Source organism: Aspergillus brunneoviolaceus (genome assembly GCF_003184695.1).
Source record: "Aspergillus brunneoviolaceus CBS 621.78 unplaced genomic scaffold BO95scaffold_74, whole genome shotgun sequence".
Classification (NCBI taxonomy): Eukaryota; Fungi; Ascomycota; class Eurotiomycetes; order Eurotiales; family Aspergillaceae; genus Aspergillus; species Aspergillus brunneoviolaceus.
In genome coordinates, this window is record NW_020290804.1 from 70,889 (window position 1) to 83,829 (window position 12,941).

Sequence of the window (12,941 nt, forward strand, 5' to 3'; positions counted from 1 at the left end):
ACACTGTCTCAAAGGTCTGAATATAAATGTCCGCGTTGATTAGGTTATGATACAACAAACAGCGCAAACTCATGACAACAAAAGCTATCAGATATCGTAACCATGTCCCATAGACTGCGCCCCGAAGCGCCACGCTAGAATGGAAACTCCCATTTGACTTAGCAGGCCCGTAAGCCTCTTCCGCAAATCATGAATCAACACTAAACAGAACGCCGCAAGAGAAAAACAAATCAGAGGTATGCCATCCACAGAGCATCACACGAGGCAAGGTGTTGGGGGTTGACGGCCTTGGAGATGAGGTCGATGGTGGTTTGGTTGGCTGGCAGATTGCCCTCCGGAGGACTAGCCAGACTGATTGCCCGGTTGACAATGATATCGCTATTGTTGTAGACCAGATCGCGAAGCTGAGGAGGTGGCAACGCCCCACGATGCTGCGCGGTAGCCCAGAACATCATTTCATCGCGGACAAAAACACTCAGTTGCTGTTCCAGCTCGTGTCGTGGCTCTGTGAGGCACCGAGCAATCGCCATGAGTGTGCAGGCAAAGAGACCCTCGGTTGCGATTGGTCCCAGCAAGGTCTGGATGTTGGGCGTAAAGCGGAACGGCACCTGCTCCGGGTTGTAGAAGAACGCCTTGGCCGGGTTGATGGTGGGAATGAGCTCCGAGCCCCAGATGTCGCCTGTCTGTCTTGAGATCATGATCTTGTTAGGGTAGCGATTACCCATGTGCATCACGTAGGTCATGAAAGCGATCGCCGCGTACTGATAGGCAAACTGCCGTCGGAAGAGCCAGAAGTCTGAGAAGTTCGGATAAATCCTCTGGAAGTAGTCGAGCACAATGTTGCTAGGAACCCACTTCTCCTGAATGGCTGTGAGCATCTCAGTTCGGAGCACCTGCTGTTGGTCGGGAGTACGCTGGGATATGTCAGTCATGTTCCAAATTCTAGGTTCAGGGAGTCCGCTCACATTCTGTTTCGTTTCCGCCAGTGATCTCATCTTCTCCATCGTGAAGAGGACAGGCTCGTCTTTGTTGATGCCAACCCGTCGGCAGTAGTCCTCATAGATCCCTTGCATAGAGATGTAGGACGGATCATCGCGAACCAATCGGATGTGGGGCGCCAATGGAACCATGAGTGGCAGATGGAAGTACAAGTTCCGACGGCGGCTCTCCTTGCGCTTGCCCAGGATCCCGTTGAAGATGCGGAACAATTGCAAAATACGCTCCTCTCGCCTACAGTGTCGCGCAGCTGGGTGTTGCACAGCGAAGGCGTGCACACTCCCATCATGGCCCCGAATCTTCAACCGGCGGTGGCAGACACCGATGCCACGCACGAGGTCAATGTCTGGCAAGAACCGATCAATGCGAACAAAGTCTTGGTTCTTATCCTTGTGAAGCAAATACTGGCCTGGTACCTCAACCTCGTCGAACTTGAGGAATCGGAATTCGCTGAGGTGTGGAGAATAAGTCTCCAGGAACTGATTCTGGGGTCGACGGTCCAGCTTTTCCTCGAACTTATCACGCCAACGCCGAAGCTTGTGGATGTACTCGTACATCGTTGGTTTCTTGACAACAAAGTCGGCTTCGAAGGACTTGCGAATATGCGCTGGAAGGATAGTCTCCGCGAACCGAGTAATATTCGCCTCGGTGGCAGACGGCAACTTGAAGTCTTGTGCATATGAGCCAGGCATCCGACCAACGTACGCCAGACCGTCGTTCAACAGGGCAACAATGAGACGGTACGCATCCTCATCAGGAGGGCATTTGAAGTTCTTGTGAATCTGGTCGACCATAGTTTCCATGGACAAAGCAAGCAGGGGAAATGCTGTCTTGAGGCCAGACATGATCTCATCGGAGTATTCCCACGGCTTCTTGAGGGGTTCTTTTTCGATCTCTGTGCCTGGAGGCTTCGCATTCGGTTGAGGAACACCGTTCTGACCGGGCACTTGAAGGTGACCCTGTTGCTGCTGAACCTGAGGCTGCGGCTGCGGCTGCATTGGAGCTTGTCCTGGATTTGGTGCCTGGTTCTGCATCGGTGCGGGAGCCTGGATCTGACCCTGAGGTTGCTGCATTTGGCCTTGGCCAGGCACTTGCTGTGGCATGTTCGGATTCTTCATCTGTGCTGGATTTGCAGGCTGACCCTGGTTGACCCCGGCGAGATGGGGCTGAGCTTGATTGGGTACCTGCTGAGGGGTGCCTTGCTGACCATTTGGTTGTGCTGGACTGGGAACAGTGCTGCTCGGCTGAACGTTTTGAGCAGGCGAGGCATCGGTGCTTGTCGGTGCAGTCTTGGCCAGAGGAGACGATTGCTGCTGTTGTTGGCCGTGGGCTCTGGTGCGGCTGAGCTTCTCCTGCTTTGAATCATGCTGTTTCTTGATGTTAAGCATATCTTCCCTGTTCGTACGAAGCAAGAAGAAGAGAGCCTGTGGGAACAGCTTCGCGATCTTGACCAGAACAGCCTTGCACAGCCGCGCCTCACGGTGCGAAAGACTGGTGAGAAGCTGCGGAATGAAGGTAATCCAGTACCAGACCGGTGTATCACCTTTGAAGTTCTCGAAAGCTCGAGCAATCTGACCTTCCTCATTGTCAAGGCTTAGAAGCCAAAGGATGCGACTCAGCAGCTTCCGAGATTTGGCATTCTTGTAGAGACCAGCAGCTTCTAGATAGCAACTCACAGCATTGCTTGCAAGCTCGTAGTCCGAGGGGTCAGCCTTGAACCGTTGGTCACTATACTGACCCCACTCAGACCACGCTTTTGCGAGTCGCAATTCGTAGTACAACGCGACACCAAATGCCTCATTTGCCTCATTGACGTGATTGAGCTTAGCAAGGAACATACCCTTGAGCGTGTAGAACTCTGCTTTTTGTTGCGCACCGAAGTAGTTGAGGTTGGTGTTGTTGATCACATCCAGTCCACTGTTCAATTCCTTCGGATTCTGATAATGGCACTTTGCTTGCTCACGAAGCTTCAAGAATGCCTCTTGAATCTCAATGTTCGGAAGGGTATAGATGCGGCTAAGCTGGTTGATGCACACCTCAGGCATCTGATGCTTACGAGCGACATGAGCGAAACGGTTGATGATCCATGCCGTCTCATGGTACCCGCGATAGGCGTACGAGTTGCTGGCTACATTGTTCGTCTGAGGTGGCAACAAACTCAGATAGGTCGCGTTGATAAGCTGGAAGATGTGCTGTCGCCATGTAACGAGGTCTTGCCAAGCATTGATATCATCCCACAGATTGGGCAGACGATCTCTCCACGTTGCCAGCAGCAATTTAAGCTCAGCAGACTTTGTGTCCAGATTGCGTTCGTTCGTTTGAGACAGACTAGCGCAGATATGGCTAGCATCGTGCAGTTCAACCAGAAGCTGGAAGTGCTGCAGGATCGGGATGTGGGCGTTGGTGATCCTCTTGGGTAGTTGGAGCCATTTGCGGATGGACAGCTGGATAGACTCATCACAAACACCATTGAAGTCCTGGAGATTCTCCTTCTTTATATGGAATTGAAGCAACGCCATGAAGGACTGGAAGAATGTGCGTCTTGGAGTAGGTGCATCGGAGACAGACTTGATCAGAGATTCGAGCTGCTCCCTACTGCCCTCGCTCTGCCAATTCTCGATGTTTCTCCAAGCAGACTCCAGCAGAAGGTCGTTCAAGTTCTCATGCTTGGCGAAATCGCTCAGGACTTCCCACTGCTGCAACTTCTGTGCGCAGATCAACCAGTGGTCTTCCCACAGGTAGTACTCCCCTTGGGAGAAGGGCATGGCTCCGGAGCGAGCCTTGATCTGGGCATTCTCGTAGAGTTGCTGAGCCTTGTCCCACATGCCTTGTTGCTCGTACGAAAGAGCAGCATTTGTTTCGACAAACTTGCAACGACGCCTCCAAGTGCCGTAGAAGAAATCGTCTTCCTGGAGACCAGCGTATACCTCGACCAAAGCATCCAGATTACTTTCACGGACAGTAGGAGTGTCAATGATGGGACTGATGGCTGACTCCTCGAGGTATGTAGCGGCAGTATACCAGGCATCGTAGGTTCGGCTGAGATACTTCATAACGTGAGGAGGAATCTTGAATCGCGGGCGTGCTCGAACAACGCCCTCGAGTAAGGCTTGCACAACGTTCGGTCGCTTATCCAGCTGTCTTTGATGGTACTCCCGAGTAATGAGCGTCACCACTCCCTTCTCAAGATCGATGCGATCCTCCCTCGAAAGTGTAGACCAGAAAATAGGGAAGAGCGCGGTCCAGAGCTTGTAGGACACATTAGGATCAGTGTGCTGAAGCTGAACCAAAGGCTCCACCAGGTCGCGAGCCTTCACATCGCCAATCTCTGCAACGAATCGTTTACGGTCAGTGACGAAGGCTTCCAATTGTGTGTCGACCATAATATCAGCTTTACGAGGATCCTTTTCGGCATTGCCAAAGAGAAAAGATACAGGATAGACAGTGAAATCATCAGGGTGTAACCTGGCCGAAGACGCCATATCCACGCAGCCTAAGACCAGATGTGAGGCTTGCGCCAACCAGAAAGAATCAGCAAGGGTGTCCCAGTTCTGACATGTCAATACATAGCTGAGTCGAGAGCTAGCCAAGCGAGTCAGACTGCGGTCAAAGATAGTCATGAAGCGATTGCGCATCTCAACATCTTGAGCTCTGGTGCCAATCAGGAAAGCGTGCTCCAGCCTCACTGTCAATTCGGTGCGAGTGATCTTGGAGTCTTCGTAGATCCTGATGACAAGATCGAGGAACTTCTTCAGCATCGTCTGATCAGGACGAGTTTCGAAGAGCAACATCTTGTGCAAGACAGCCGTCTTTTCCTTTAGCGTAGGCCACGACTCGGTTGAATGGAAGATCCAGGTCTCCACCATACCAAGGACCTTGCTGCAAAGCTTGATGTTCTGCGATCGCTCAACCAGCTGCGCCAGGACACTCAAGAAAGGTCGTCTCTGCTCTCCGAGGTGAGACATGCGCACGGAAACCAACTCGATAGTCTTGAAGATCAAGTCAACGCCAATCTCATACTCTTGCTGTTCTGGCACTCCTTCCGGGGGCTTTGATCCAGACGGATATTGGCCTTGGTTCGCGGTCGAAGCTGCAACATGTTCTTTGGCTAATTTCTGGGAGAATGCCTTCATAACCTGAGGAATATGAGTATCCATCTCGGCCGGCTTGTTCTTTGAGAGGGTCCACAAGATATTGAGGCTCGAAACATAGTTGTTCGCCGAGAGAGTTTCGGTCGCAATAGTGGACAGGTAAGTGACAAACTCGGAAGGTGAATTTTCGACATCCATTGCATCCTCCTCTTCGGGCTGATCATCCGGCAGCGCATTGAGAACACGCCTGATTGGGGGTTCGAGTTTGGGAGAGATGTCCATGTCATCTTCAAGACCATGAAGACAATCTTGGATTTCCGGATTGTCTGACCGCAAAGGCTTCTCAAACAGCTTCTGGATACTCTGCACACGCGCAACAATCCAGTCATCGGGTTTGGATGCCAGTAGAATCCGCACAACCTGTAGAGCATTGATCATACTCGTGATATGCTTCTCATCAGGCTTATCTGCCTTCTCGCCAGCGAGGATAGGCTCTGTCACCTTCTGATACAGCTCGACATCCAAATCACCCCAATACTCTGGAGAAAGGAGGTTCCTAAGCAGGAAAACGGCTTTCTTCACCATCTCGCCTGTTGGTACGGGTGGGGCCTTGGACGATGGCAGTTCCCGAATACGAGCAGCCGGAACAGGATATCTCTCGGGAATGGTCGTGATGAAAGTGATAAGGTATTTGGTCAAGGAAGCTCGGAAGTCAGCCGAGACTGCGTAATCTGAGCGATCACGAGAAGGCGGAGGTACAAGCGCAGGGGATGGGGATAAGGTGCTCTGGCCATCTTCCAATTTACGCTTCTTTGCGTTGGGTGACTCGAGGACGCCGTTCGACAAGGTAGTCTGACTTGCTTTAGCACGCTTCTCCTCCCAGTGCCAGATAAGACTAATGAGATTCAAAGCAAGTTTTTTGCCCTCATTAGATGGACTGGCAGGGGCGGCTATCTTAGACAGAGAAGGCACAATGAGTGGAACAAAGTGCTCTCTCGACTCGTAGAAGAGATCCGGATGACGGACGAGGAACTGAAAAATGCTCATCACCTGCTGCAGGTTTGCGGTTTCTTCTGCTAGGATGCGCCGAGGCCATTTCGCCCACAGAGGATAGCGAAAGTCCGGGCCTTGGTTGCCGCTTGCCGACAGAATCCTAGTTGGCAAGACTGGAGCCAGGACATCCAAAGCTTGCGTAACAAGTGCCTTGCCCTCATTCTGATGAGCTCGGAGCAAAGCCACATAGACCTGAACAACAATCTTGAAGGGAGTCTCGTAGTGGGCAATGAAGTAGCTGATGAGAACATATGCTCCGTACTTGTTGATGATATCTTCAAGACGGATATAGTTCCAGGCAAACTTTATGATATCCTTACGCGAATCCTGCACGGTCTGATGATGGTATTTGATCAACAAGGCTGACAACTGAAGGAGCTCCATGCGAGAATGGTCGACACCAGCCTGATTGGATTCCTCACTCAGATCAGCTAGTTGAGGTTTCCACAACCGACTCTGAATGAACTCAGTCATGCTTCTGTCCATGAGCTTGGGGCTGTTTGGAGGGCTGTTCCATGTCATTTGAACATCCATGGCAAAGATGGGGTTAACCAGATGACGGAAAGCATATGTTTTCATCTTCTGAGAGCACGAACGCTGACTGTACAAGTCCAGGCACCGCATAATAACAGAGCGACGGTAATCAATGGACTCATTCGTGATGATGTTTCGGTAGATGAACCTGGGAAGAGCCAGCGTCCGCTTGAGTTCCTCGGCTGAAAGGCCATCAATGACCTCAAACAGGAAATCCAGATCTTGCACCGACTCAGAGAGGTAATTGGTAAAAATGTCCATCAATTGGTCCTCAGCCTGCTCTACCCTCAACCGCTCATTGATAGGAAGCTTATCACTGCGGAGCTTCCTCGCAAGGTCGCGTCCCGTGCTCAAAAGCTTTGTCCTCAAGTCTGCATGAGACACCAACCAGCGCTTGGTTGCTTCAAATGTGCAGATTGAGTGAGCGACGTAGATTCCGTTAATCCCAGCAGTGTTCTTGCCATCGGTCCCTTCCTGTGCAAAGGCTGCCGTCTGGAAGCCTTCGGTGTCTGCAACCACAGCAGAGCGAAGTGGCTCGCTTTCTGGATCAGCCAAGACCTGACCGAAGAAACGGCCAAATCTCTCATCCTTAAACCGAGCCAGAAAGAATGTCAAACTCTCCTTGGGATAGCGGTTTATATACTTCACCAGTGGTTGCCTGAAAGGACTGTTGGAAGTCCTACGCAACTTCTCCTCAAGGTCCAGGACTTTGTTCACAAGGTGATCCATGAAGGACGTAGCTGCCGGAGGAAGAAGGTGAAAGATATTGAATATGGCGGCAACAATCTTCATTGGTGGACTCTGTTCAACGAGGCTGAAGGATACCTTCTGCAATGTCGCCTCATCCGCAATGACTTTCATATGATCCAGAAGACGCGCGCCGATTTCAACCTTGAAGTAATTTGTCAACAGCGTGAGCAAGCGTGCAAGTCCATCAAGCCCAGCGACACTCAGGCGTTTCGGGTCCTGCAGGTTCATCAGAATGGGACGGAGACCATTCTGGAGAAGGTCTTTTGGCAGTTTGTTGGTCTGCGTCAAGACGTCTCGAAGTCCTGCATTTGCAGCTTCGATAACCTCAGGCGACCGAGAATAGAGGGACTTGAAGAAGACCGAGATTATGCGAGCACGGCTAGAATTTTGCGGAGCGTTGCCGAACTCTTGGAAGCTCATTGCCATGGACAGCAGACGGAGGCAGGCGACACGTAGATTGACAATCATCTCCGCGTTCTTGAACTCGTTGGGCTTGGAGGCCAGGGATTCGTCATCAGCATCGGCCAGAGCAAGCGATTCCAACATAAGCCTGTTGAGAGGGTCATTGAACGTGACAATGTTGTTATGAAGACTGAGACAGTAGGTGATCGCATCGATGAAGCCGATCTGAATGGGAAACGGTAGCGCTCGCAGAGGCTTGTTGAAGATAGATTGCAAGAGACGCTCCTTCACCGGTAGGATAAGCTCGTGGATTTGGCACCCCAGGACTTCAGCAACAGTGGAGAAACTACGCCGCGAGGTCTCACGAACCTGCTTGTTCATGTGAGACAGTTCGTAAACAAAGTGACCACACAAAGAATACAAGCGGCTCTTCTCGGTTTTGAGGTCCTCGAGGGACAAGCTCTTGCAGCATCTGCGCAGAATCAAGTCCAGTGTTTCTTGGGCCCTGACTCGCGTACTGGCTGGTAAGTCAGCTGGAGTGTCCTTGATGACATACATGAGCGCCCTGACAAAATCGACCTGTTTGTCAAGAAGCCATGCATCTCCTAGATCAAGCTTGGTCGCGAATAGATGGATACCGAAGCTTCCTCCAGCTTTAGTAAACCACTCCTCGCTATGACAGCTATGACAGAACACGCGCCCAAGGTGTTGAAAGAACGGCAGCTTTGCCACTCGCTCTGGAGCGCCAAAGATGATGGCGGCAGCGTCTTTCATCACTTGCATGGCCGCCTCGGCTCCCTCGCGAACCTGTGCATTGTCGGACGAAAGAGACTCGACGACTGCTTCGGCCAGGACGCGTGAGTCGAGATACACGGGACCCTCGCCACTATTGACATCGAAAGGCTTGCGGGTATGCCGAGCTTGGGCGAGTGCGCGACCAACCTCCACGACGGCGAAGTGCTTGCAGACATCCGCGACAAAGGCCGTTGCACACTGCTCTAATTCCGGAATGGTAGTGGCGTATATGCATGCCTTAAGAAGTTTCTTCAGGGAGGCTTCTTGACCTAGCTTCTTGGGAATAGAGCTTGAGCGTTCTGACTTCTCTAATACATCAGCCATGGAGGTGGTCTTGCTGTCAAACAAATCGTTTGCGTGCAGACGAATGAGTGAGCCCAGATCCTCAGGAAGACTCTCGTAACCGATGTAGAGCTTGAGCTGCGACGAGACCATGCGGAATGCCTGCTGCTTGTAATAGTTGTCAGATGCCTGTCCTGAGCCGTTCTTGGCAACTTCCATCAACTTGGCAATTGCCAGGTCCAGACCAATATCGATTGGGAACGGCCGCTTCTCGCTGGGGCCAATAAGTTTGATGTCGAAACTTGGCGCGTCGTCGGCGAACTGTTCAAAGGTGAGGTCCGGGGGATGGTTGAGGAACTTGCGATTGCGACCACCGAGCTTGCCTAGGATGCGCATGGTCGTGTGGGCATGAAAATGGTTATAGGGATGCGGACGCAAGTGATCCCACAACGCCGTCATCAGATCGTCCATTATAGGAGCCATAATAGGGTCCAGATAATCGGCAGTGAGGTTGTCCACGCATAATTCGAGGGTCCTCAGACCCTGACCGACAAGATCCGAGTCCGCACGCAGCGCCACCACGATAGGACGCATGAGATAGCTGAGATGCGGTAACAGATGACTCAGACGAGCAGGAACCGTGAGCGTAAGCTCCACATATAGATCACGCTCTTGCGGTTTCCGAGCAGCCACCAAGAGATTGTTGAAGGTCTCAAGCAGCATTTCTAGCAAAGGCAGGATTTCCTTGTACAAAAGCTCGAAGCGACCACCACCAATGCTACGGAAGAGCGATCGCAGCAGCAGAAAGTAATTCATGGGTTCCTCGGCAGTGACCGAGAGCTCTATGCACTTGGTGACAATCTTGGTCACATGTGGGTGCAAGACCTGCTCGTTCTGAACCGAAAACAGAGTAACTGCCATGAAAGAAAGCTTGAACATTCTCAGCAGAATCTTTGCTTTAGTCATGTCGGAAGTGCCCACTTCGTGTATGCGGTCCATGAGATACTGTAATACCATTCCCGAGAAGGCAGGAGACGTAGCTTCGCTGGCCAAGAAGAACTGAGGCAGGTGAAGCAAAGCGCCATGCTCAAACATGAGGTCATGAAGATACGGTATCTCGGAGTGAAAGACTTCATGAAACGTAGCGGTATCAATGCAGTGGAAGACAGTGCCGAAGCTCTCCAGGAGCTCCTTCTCCTCCCGTGACATTGGAGCCGTGTACTGACTGGCAAGGAAGTCGAAGGGAGACGAGTAATTGACCTCCGGTGGTGACTGGTCGACCCCGTAGTATCTAAACACTCGTGCTCCCTCGTGGAACAGTTTCTTGATGACGCGCACTTCCTCAGCATTGTATCCATATGAGACTTCGGACCAGTTAATCGGCACGCTGTTTGGATCTATTTGAATATGCTCCGGGTTGCAATTCTTGAGTTGATGAAATATGGTTTTCAAGCCATTGATAAGATTCTTGAAAAGGAAAATGTTGTCTGACACCGGATCGCCGCCACGATCACGAGGGTTGGATGTCTTGATTGGCGAAGCCGAGAAGATATCAATCTCATCCCAGTCAGGAGGAAATTCTTTCTCCGCGAGATACTTCTCTGCAAAAGGCTCCAGATCCTTCTTGGTCTCTTTGTACATCTTTGAGACTTTAACAGCATTGTTGAATTGGTAGTTCATTGAGGCGAACTTGTCACCAATGGCATCCAGGATCATGATTAGGAAGTACCGGGCTTCTCGCTTGTCTTCAAGCTTGGCAATGCGCTCAGCCATGTTCAGCAGCAGCTTGGCGCTCATAGTCTGGAAGCTCGTTCCCGGAAAATCGTCATGCATGTTCTTGGTGTAAACCTCGACAGTGCGTCGAATTTGGTCCCGAGTCAGATGGTCTCGCACATGGTGAATCAAGTCAGCGAGCATGCTGTAGGCAAGAGGCCTCATTGTCTCATAGACAGTAAGTCCGTCGCCAATGAGAGTGCGTTCGTCAAGAAGCTCGTCAATCTTCTCCAAAAAAATCTTGCGGTAGTTGAAGTTGATGATGTGACGAATGGCAACAAGTAGTTCCTTCCTAGCGCTTGACTTTTCTCGAGGGCAGTCCTGCAGTAGTCGAACCACGACTGAAGGGAGAGTTGGGAGGAAGTCCTGGAGCTGTTGGGCATACATGCGGAGCAGATACGCCAAAAAGCTCATCGTCTTGACCTGTGCTGTAATGAATTCACCGAACGCAGCTCGGTTCTTGATCTCCTTGCAAACGCCAGTGAATATCGTTCCCTGAGCTGCAGCCTCTGCGTGCGCCCGCTCCTGCGGCTTGGCTTGTAGGAGAAGAATGCTTTTGATCAATGGCACAAAGAGCTTGACGTTCGCTGCGACCGAGTTCCGGTGAGTCTGGAAGATCGAAACGACAATGATCGGACATTCTGCAAGGACCTTGAACGACTGCATACCCCGCAGAAGAATATTGTTGGCCTGTTGGTCCGGTCCGAGATCTGAGACGGAAGTGGCTGGCGAGCTTGGTCGGGGCGATTGGAAGTTCTGGGCCGTGGCACTCGGGGTTGAAGGCATTCCGGAGGGAGTCGCTTGATTCGGCGTGTCAAACGTGTCGCGTACCACCTGCTCCATCATCTGGAACATTTCTTGGATCAGGGCTAGGAAGGGTTGGACCCGTGCTGCTGTTGCCTTGGCTTGATTCCTCTCCAGGTCCATAATCGTCTTCATGCAGAGCACCGCGTTCTCTTCGTTTTCAATTCGGACGAGATCCATCAACAGGTCGACCATGTCAGCGGCGTACGGTTCAACGTCGGGAGATGCCATTGGGAGTCTGTGTAGCGTCTCGAGGATATAATTCCGTAATTTCTGTTTCCAGGCGAGTTGCGTAAGCTCCGGGGTCATGGGTAACTGCGGACTGTCCATGATCCCTGACTCACCTGCTCGAAGGACAAGTTTGTGAAGACCGGTTCGCCCTTCAAGATAGTCTTGAACACGGGCCATAGCTTGGAAAGGAAGATGGGATAGCTTGCGCCGGAGCATAGCGGTTCTATACTGTCTCGTAATTCGACGGCGACGTTGGCTCGTAACTTAATATCTGTAGACCAGACAAGTCAGCACTTGGCCGGTGGGGCTTAACTAAGCTCGAGTCAATGCAGACCCGGGAGCTGCCCGTGGGGAAGCTCGAGGGATCAAGCATACCGAGCTTCTCATCGCCGAGTTTAGCGGCGTAAATGTCGATGTTTCGCTCCATGGTTGATTAGTGCCCCTCACGGGGAGTCAAGGAGTGATGCGAGATTATAGGTACTGCCAGGCCACAAGGCCGGCCTTGGGGTGAGAGCCAGCACGATCCGCGTGGCGTATTGTATTCATGTGCGAATCCGTGAGAGTGGAACTATCTCGACACGCCCAGCGACGGAAAGCGCCTTGTGAGATAGAGGGATACAATCGTTAAGTCATTAATTGCGCTCGCTGTTTACAGGACGAGAGGCGAGTGGTAGAAGGGAGCGAGGCGAAGACACGAATTATCGGCGCGAGCGAGGTAAGGAGAGGAAGGGAGGGGAGAAAGAATCAAGAGAATGATGATTGAGCGCAAATTGGATGGCCTGCAAACCGACAGGAACAGAAAGCAGCAGAGCAGAACGCGGGTATCGCAGAGACCCCGAACGGAACACTAGGCCGAAACAGGCAGCCCCGGATCTTCGTTCCTCCAGTCCGGCAAGCGCGCGTCTGTGAGTCCGGTCCCAGCTACCCCTCGATTGATGAGCAAGTCGTACTCGAGTACTAGTCATGACGCCGTCAAAAGAGGGTCGCTAAACGAGGCACGGGCACGTGTTGCAGGCACCAAACCCGGTACTTTACTAGTACTGTACATCTCCATGATCTACCGTACCCAAGGGGTCGCACTTGTCCAGAGAAGATGGTGGGGACACTTTGGACTCTAGGAATTAATTGAATCTGGTCGAAGGCTATGCCATAAATACTTCATGTTTTAAAACTCAAAAGAGGTCGTCGACATCAACGTCGACCGAGGGGAAAAACGCCATTCACCCGTTT

At 51.7% G+C, this 12,941-nt stretch overlaps 1 protein-coding gene across 1 annotated transcript; it reads right to left on the reverse strand.

Annotated features, from left to right (window-relative positions):
* Positions 1 to 16: 16 nt before the first annotated feature.
* BO95DRAFT_517673 (histone acetyltransferase TRA1) lies at positions 17 to 12,484 on the reverse strand. Its single transcript, XM_025591916.1, has 4 exons — positions 12,087 to 12,484; positions 11,825 to 11,982; positions 966 to 11,753; positions 17 to 914 (listed from the first exon to the last, which is right to left on the reverse strand). The coding sequence occupies exons 1-4, from the start codon at positions 12,136 to 12,138 to the stop codon at positions 231 to 233; spliced, it is 11,682 nt and encodes a 3,893-aa protein (XP_025438281.1). The 5' UTR covers positions 12,139 to 12,484; the 3' UTR covers positions 17 to 230.
* Between the last annotated feature and the right edge of the window lie 457 nt (positions 12,485 to 12,941).

Bases quoted from the DNA above. Each gene is read 5' to 3' on its own strand.
- BO95DRAFT_517673 (XM_025591916.1), bottom strand. From the start codon at position 12,138: ATGGAGCGAAACATCGACATTTACGCCGCTAAACTCGGCGATGAGAAG. The intron at 11,983-12,086 runs GTATGCTTGATC...TCTGGTCTACAG, and splicing joins ACTCGGCGATGAGAAGCTCG to ATATTAAGTTACGAGCCAAC. The intron at 11,754-11,824 runs GTGAGTCAGGGA...GCCTGGAAACAG, and splicing joins CAAACTTGTCCTTCGAGCAG to AAATTACGGAATTATATCCT.